At 42.7% G+C, this 7,703-nt stretch overlaps 1 protein-coding gene across 1 annotated transcript in view; it reads left to right on the forward strand.

Moving 5' to 3' along the window:
- The first annotated feature begins 901 nt into the window (after positions 1 to 901).
- Ct55 (cancer/testis antigen 55) overlaps positions 902 to 7,703 on the forward strand; it is a 13,965-nt gene continuing 7,163 nt past the window's right edge. Inside the window, exons 1-2 of the mRNA XM_021153975.1 lie at positions 902 to 1,124; positions 3,853 to 4,034. Of these exons, the coding sequence (XP_021009634.1) occupies positions 1,034 to 1,124; positions 3,853 to 4,034 (273 nt within the window). The 5' untranslated portion in view covers positions 902 to 1,033. The remainder of the gene's footprint in view (positions 1,125 to 3,852; positions 4,035 to 7,703) is intronic.

A 7,703-nucleotide genomic window follows, 5' to 3' on the forward strand; every position in this document is an offset into this window, starting at 1 on the left:
CCAGCTTGATGGTGGTCATTCGTGAGCTGACATGTCCTTGCCAGTGAGCTTGAGTAGCGGGGTAGCCATGTGATGGTCTGTTTAATCAAAAGAGGTACTGGTTGTTTTGTTTCAGCCTTTGTCATTGTAGCTGTTTGTAGCAAGGACATCTGATAAAGAAGATAAGAGATCTCTTTTGAGCTGAATGTCCTGTCCAATACCAGAAGTTCTTAGTTTTTTTTTTTTTTTTTTTTTTTAACCTCCTACTGGGCCCACCCTTTCAGCACATTGCTTGGCTGAGGGGAGAGAGGCAGGGCACATACTAACTTTTGTTAATCCAGCCATCTTCTGATATGCGTTCCCAGTGCAGCTCTCTATTTGCTTATTCTTGCTGTTGTTTCCAGTGCTTCTGGAGTTCTAGTCAGGAAACCATGACCTCTTTTTTTTTTTTTTTAAACATTTTAAAGTAATAATCTCTTGTTGTAAACAAACAGAGATGTCTGTTTCCTGTGGTTTTCCTCAAGTAGAAACAGTCCACTAAGATGTGACGTAACTCATGCCTATAATCCCAGCACTCAGGAAGCCGAGACAGGAGATTGTCATGAATCTGAGGCAACCTAGGTTAGAATGAAATCCTGTCTCAAAAACACAGGGAAAAAAAAAACAAAAACCTCTTACCAACGAAACAATGATAACAGCAATAAAAACCCGAACCTATAAAAGTGTATGGGTGGAGGTCATTTTACATGGATTTCAGCGCTATGTGATGGGACAAACATGGAAAGTTTATCCTTCCTATTTGCTACATGTCAGGGGCTTTCCTTGAGTAAACTACTCTCCTATTGGCTGGTTGAGCAGCTACCCTGGCACTCCGCACGTGGCAGTTCTGCCCCCTGTGGGAGTCTTAGACTAGACAGGCTGTACAGAGGACGGAAGTAGAATTGGTGTCTGTGAGAGTTGCTGATTAGGGCTCTCCCGGGAGACAGAGAACTAGATAGAAGGAAGCCTTATTCCTGGTACCACCTGGTGCCCAAGGTTGCTCGGACCACGAACTATGCACCGGCTAATTTCCAGACTTCGTGCCTTCTTTCAAAGGAAAGCAGACCCAAAGGAGGCCAGAGAAGAGCGGCGGAAGCTCTTGGAAGGTACTGAACTAATTCTTTGTCTAAAAAGACCCCTTAGAGGTGTGTTTTATCTCTAGTCCAGAATCCGAAGAACTTAGAAACCCCTTTCCCTCCCCCGGCCCGTACCTGGCCAGAGCAGCACCATTTTGTCTCCAGAGTGAGGGTATTGCCAGTCCCTTGCCCTGCACCCTCGTATGCCACCTGCTGGATAGTCTTGCATGGACTCACTCCAGAACTCCCCTGCCCAAAGGAATGAGAAAGCCTTTAAAATAATGGGGGCTACAGAGATGACTCAGCAGTTTAGAACAGTTCCCAATGCCTTATTGCTGCTCACAACTGCCCAATAACGCTAGTTCTTGGGTCTCAGAAGTAGTCCTTTGCCATCTGAGGGCACATGGTTCACATACATACACTCAGGAGCAACAAGCATGCACACATGTGCATGCTTGCAAGAGCGCACGCGCATGTGTGTATGTGTGTACACACGCGAGTGCTGATGTGTATGTGCATACACACCCACAATTTTTCTTTTGAAATTTTCTTTAAAATAAAAAGGACAAAGTATGGCAAAAGGCAAAGAAAGCAGTTGGGAGTGAGGCGCGAGCAGCTTTTGCAGTATACCTGAGGAGCTACTGGCAACTGATAGCTGCTAGGAAAGGGAGAACCAGTTTTTTTAAGGATGTGACCGCCAGATATAGCTGTCTCTTGTGAGACTATGCCGGGGCCTAGCAAACACAGAAGTGGATGCTCACAGTCAGCTATTGGATGGATCACAGGGCCCCCAATGGAGGAGCTAGAGAAAGTACCCAAGGAGCTATAGAGATCTGCAGCCCTGTAGGTGCAGCAACATTATGAACTAACCAGTACCCCGGAGCTCTTGTCTCTAGCTGCATATCTATCAAAAGATGGCCTAGTCGGCCATCACTGGAAAGAGAGGCCCATTGGACTTGCAAACTTTATATGCCCCAGTACAGGGGAACCCCAGGGCGAAAAAGTGGGAGTGGGTGGGTAGGGAAGTAGGGGGGAGGGTATGGGGGACTTTTGGGATAGCATTGGAAATGTAAATGAGGAAAATACCTAATAAAAATATTAAAAAAAAAAAAAAGGATGTGACGGCTGCTAGTTTGACCACTCTCCAGGTCAGGCTCTTGACCCAAAAGTATTTGGGCAGCACAAATTGGACTTGATGGGCTAAAAAGAAAAACTGGGAGAGACCAGTAAGTTGGGTGACTAAAGAGGTGGGGTGGATCTGGGAGGATCTGGAACAGGTGGGGTAGGTTTAATCAGATGATATTATATGAAATTCTTAAAGAACAAATAATAAGATAGTTTTTAAACAAAGAAGGCAGAGGTAGGAAATCAGAGAAAGGGTTGAGGGTAGAGGTGAAAGAGAGGAGGTATCTGTGCCCCAGTTTTTCCACTTATCTACGTACTTTAGGACCTTTTTTATTTTACTTGAGACCAGGTCTCCCTGTTAAGCCAGGTTTCTGCCCACCTACTTGCTATAGTTTACCATAGGTCACAGGAAGATTTCCTTCTGTATTTACGGTAGTCATTTCTCTTAATTACTTTATCTTAAAAATTATCTGTTTGTTTTGTTGCGTGTGACTACAGCTGCGCAACAGCACACCTCATGAGTCAGTTCTCACCTGTCATTTTGTAGGATCATGGGATTAAATTCAAGTTGTCAGGCTTGGGGACAAGTACTTCTACTCAATGAGCCATTTGGCTAGCCCACTGATTTTATTTCTTAACTGAACCAGCTTTCTGTCACTGTGATAAAATGCCCGTCTTGTGCTTTGTATTTTCTGAGAGTTGAGTCAGTGGTTACTTGACTGTGTTGCTGGGAATCTGGCAAGACAGAACATCCTGGTGGGGAAGATGTAGTGGATCAGAGCTGCTCAATTCACGACAGTCGGGAGGAAAGGAGAAAAAAAAATCAATTTTATAACAAATGCCTTTAGTCCCAAATTTATGAAGCTATATACAAATTCATAAATAGATTACTCAGCTAATGAGGTTAGAGCCTTTCTAATCCAAAGATTTCACTTTTGAACACTCCTACATTGGGGACTAAGCTTTTAATACGTTAGCTTATAGATGATGTTTAAGACAACCTATATCAGAAGCCAAACAAATTAATTATATATCTATGACGAGTAAGGAAATAGGAATCAAAGTTTACTCACTCACTTTGTATCCCTAAACAAATGCTCTGGAGTCTGCCACTTATTGCCTGTCCAATGGGTTATTAGGAGACTTGCATTTAGTTAGTGAGAGTCCAGTAAATGATATGAAGTGTGGCTGGGATAAATGGTATCTCTGTTCTAACAAAAGAAGCTCCAGCATTGCCATGTCTGTGCTACAGCCAAGTCGAGTAGGCAGACAGCAAAGAGGGTACACACGCTAGCTGGTGGCTCAGCAGAACTCATACCCATAAACACCCAGATTGAACAAACAAAAGATGAGAGACAGAGACAGAGATAGAGACAGACAGAGAGACAGACAGAGACAGAAAGTCAGAGACAGAGAGACAGAGAAAGAGAGAGAGTTAAACCTTGTCACTCTTTCTCCAGAGTCCTGCATGCTTAATCATTGCTTACCAGCCAATTCCTATCTCAGCTCCAAGTTCCTTTATTCCAGACTTAGATGATTCTTTACCACAGCTTCTCTGGTAGGACTTATTTGTAGTATGTGTTGCACTTGAAAATAATTTATATAAATAAATTTGTCTTTACTCATCTTTTAGATGCTACCTCGCTACAAAACAAGCAGGGAGTTGTGGCAGGGTCCTGTAGTAACTATGACTGCATGACTGAGCACACCCGCTCCAGTGCTGAAGTTAAGACTGGCAACAACCCTCTGAAAGCCGAACCAAACCTGCCTGCAGCTGTGGAAGAACAAAGCCCTCATGGATTGAACGCAGTCACAGTAAGACTTGTATATCCTGGATGCTCTCTCTGTTTCTGAGTTCCTTCACTGTGGCTTCCAGTTTTCAGCCCCTCTTAAGTGGACATGATGCAGTGGATGTAAGCTGAAGTCTAATTTAGGGGATTGCATGGGACATCTGTTCTATTTTGTAGCAGTATCTAGTTAGAAAAGTTCAAATTGAATGATTTATTCTTCAGTATTGAACAATAATTATTAGTGTTTATATTATCCTACAACTTCCTCTTACAATGCAAATAATAGGTCTATATTATTTGTTAATTACTAGATGAACAGACATATACCTTAATTATTTTTTTTAAAATAACTTTATTGAAGTACAGTTTACTTACTATGGAGTTCCCCAGTTTAAAACCTTTTTATATTTACAGAATCTGAATCTAGAACCAAAATTCAGATACTTATCATTTTGATCGATACATGCAAATGAGGTTATTATTATTACTAATTGACACCACTAGCAGCAGAACATGAGACTCCTTATTTCTCAGGGCTGGCAAGAGTGGAAGTATTGTCAATCTTTGAGAGTTTTAGCTATCTAAGATGTGAAAAGCCAGACAGACAGTGGTGGCACATGCCTTTAATACTGGCACTTGAGATGTAGAGGTGGGTAGATCTCTGTGAGTTCAAGGCAAGCCTACTTTACAAAGCTAGTTACAGGACAGCTAAGGCTACACAAAGAAACCCTGTCTCAAAACCCCAAACCATGAGCTTGAACACACACACACACACACACACACATGTACAGAGAGAGAGAGAGAGAGAGAGAGAGACAGAGAGAGAGAGACAGAGAGACAGAGAGAGGGAAGGAAGTAGAGGAGGAAGACGAGGAGGACGAGGAGGAGGAAAACCAGTTAGACGTCCACATGTAGTATGCCTGTTGGTTAGTGTGAAGACAGAGCATTGACGTCAGAGGGCACAATGGATCCTCCACATAGCTACTCAGTGGTACTGGATTTATGGATAAAACTGAGTGAACAAATAATCATGAAACTGGTTTTGACAGGTGCAGATGGAGGTTAAATAGATGGAGAATCCAAGGTCTTCCAAATTGGAAATGTGAAAATGAATTGATAATGCATGAAATTCTCACTCATTTCTTGCCCCCATAACCAAATTTAATTAATGAACCCCGTAAGTCATGATCACCACAGCTTTAGTTACTCCTTTGCAACGGGGTTATGAGTGTTGCTACATCTGGAGGATGAAAAGGTCATTCATTGTTTAGAAGCTTCCTAAAGTGCCATCAACTTTGAGGAGAGTAAGGAGGTTCAGGGAAATGACTCAGCCTGTGAAGGGCTTGCTGCACAAACACAGTGGCCTGGGCCAGCGCCCACTTGCAGCGTGACCTTTAATCGCAGTGCTGGAGAAGCAGAGACAGGAGAGTTCCGAGGCTTGCTGGCCAGCCAGTCTAGCCAGTTATGGCATTCTGCTTTGATGAGAGAGCCTATCTTCAAAGGTAAGGTGGAGACCCATCGCAGAAGATTCCAATGCGGGGCCTCTGAATTCTGCAAGTATAGGCATGAACATCTCCCAGTCACAGCTTCCTCCAATACAGACATTTTACAAGAGTAGTATGAACCAATCAATGCTTTCTCCTTCTAGATAGTCACATTGAAAACCACAGATCGAGTCACTCTTACTTGCTTTTGTTCCTAGGGGTGTAGGAAAAAAAAAGTTTACTCACTCCAGATACAACACCAGACACAGACCAAAGAAATGACTCTAGCCAACTCTAACTTGGATATGTAGTGAGCTTATTGGAGTCTTACAGGCAGATTAGTCATAGGACCACAGGTGACTCAAAGGCAGCTCTGTCATCAAAATATGTCTCCGGCATTGATGACGACTTGTGAAATGGACCTTGCCATTCAGAGCAAATAGCTGTGTAAGAGCCATTTACATAGTACTTCAGAAGCAGAAGCAGGAGGATCTCTGTGAGTTCGAGTTCAGCCTGGACTACAGAGATTGTTCAAGGATAGCCCGAGCTACACAGAGAAACCCTGCCCCAGAAAAACAAACAAACAAACAAACAAACAAACAAACAAACAAGTCATTTACAATAATACTAGACGCAAAGGGGCGGGGGTGAGGGAGACTGGGCAGAGTGGAAGGATGCTGCGGCAGGGATGTATTTTATAAGAGAAAAATAAATCAATGAATTAAAAATAGGTAAATAAACCAATCAATAACAAGAAAACTGGTAAAGCTCTCTAAACACTCCAAACACTGAATCTCCCCAAAGACCAAGTCAGTTCAGAGACAACTTCATGCAAGCAGCCTCAATTTACTCCTTGCCTCAGGGAAATCTTCAGAGGCAGAACAAGTCCAGCTGGGTGCATTCTGGCCAATCTGAAGTGAAGACAGTTGCTCCAGGATGGGGACAGCAGCTTCAGCTCTGAGTGAAGCCTGAGGCTAGGGGCTAGAGAGGGCAGGGATGAGTGAGAAAAAGTAGGCCAATGTTGAGTCTGTGCAAAGGTGTCTTCTTCTTTCAGAGGACCTGGTAAGAAGAGCAAGCCAGCCAAGTCTGCAAGCTAACAAAGGCTGCTCTGCCACTCCAGGTTGCACAGGCTTCCTTGAAATTCTGGACTGCTGGCCCTGTGTGGCTGACTTTACCGCCTCAGCACAGCCTCCTTGGTGACATCCCAACAGGATTGTTTCTTTTAACAATTCCCTTCAGCATACCATCTCTCCTATCAGGGCACTCAGGGGCTCTGAAGGCTTCAGGAGCCACAGCAGATGTTAAAGTAGGCCCTAAGCTGGGGTGGGGCACAATGGAGCCCAGGGCCACTGGGCTCATACCATAGGCCAGCAGCTGTGGGAATCCTCAATGGAAACCTTGGAGCACAAAATTCTGCTCCTGATAGTTAGCCCTACATGTATATATTAGGAAACTATGTAGTGTAGTAGATTATAAGTTGTATGCCCAACTGTGGAATAGTGCCACTAAATTACAGCATATCCTTCTCGTAGGACACCATGATATCTTTTAAAAAGTTAAAATGAACTGGTTTATTTGTTTCCATTTTGTTATATATTTATTATACATGTGTGGTATTACTTTTTCCTTTAAAAGATTGTAGAACAAGTCCAGGGAAGAAAATTACAGACTACTACCATATAAAACCAAATGTGAGTACTTTATTAGCTGACAATGGAGAATAGGTTATTGCTACATTGAACTCTTGGCACTGAAGCTCAGAGGCACAAAGTTTATAAAGGCAAAAACCTGCAATGATATTGTGAGGCATAGGTCCGGAGAAAACAACTAGGTTAGTTTTGCTTATACATTCAATAGGTACTTAAATTATGCATCTAGGCCATGGTCAGGGTCCTAGAAAGCCTCTAATGTGTGGCCAAGGCAGATGTGACTGTTCATGGAATGAGGGATGAAAATTGTCTGAGCAGACTCAAAATGGAGTCAGGGTAAGATCAGGTCAAGATGTTGTTATCTTGGTTACTTCTTGAGAACATGGCCAGCAGCTATTGGCTAGGGAATGGATTTCTGAATGATATGTGATGTTCTTGCTTTTCTGTCTTTTATACATTTATATGCTGAATATGTGTTATTTTTGTAATGAGAAAAACAGAACATAAGATAAAGATGACTGTAATTCTAAGAAATAAAAATGTAGATGCTTTTTTTTTTTT

This window comes from Mus caroli, chromosome X (assembly GCF_900094665.2).
Source record: "Mus caroli chromosome X, CAROLI_EIJ_v1.1, whole genome shotgun sequence".
In the NCBI taxonomy this organism is placed as follows: Eukaryota; Metazoa; Chordata; class Mammalia; order Rodentia; family Muridae; genus Mus; species Mus caroli.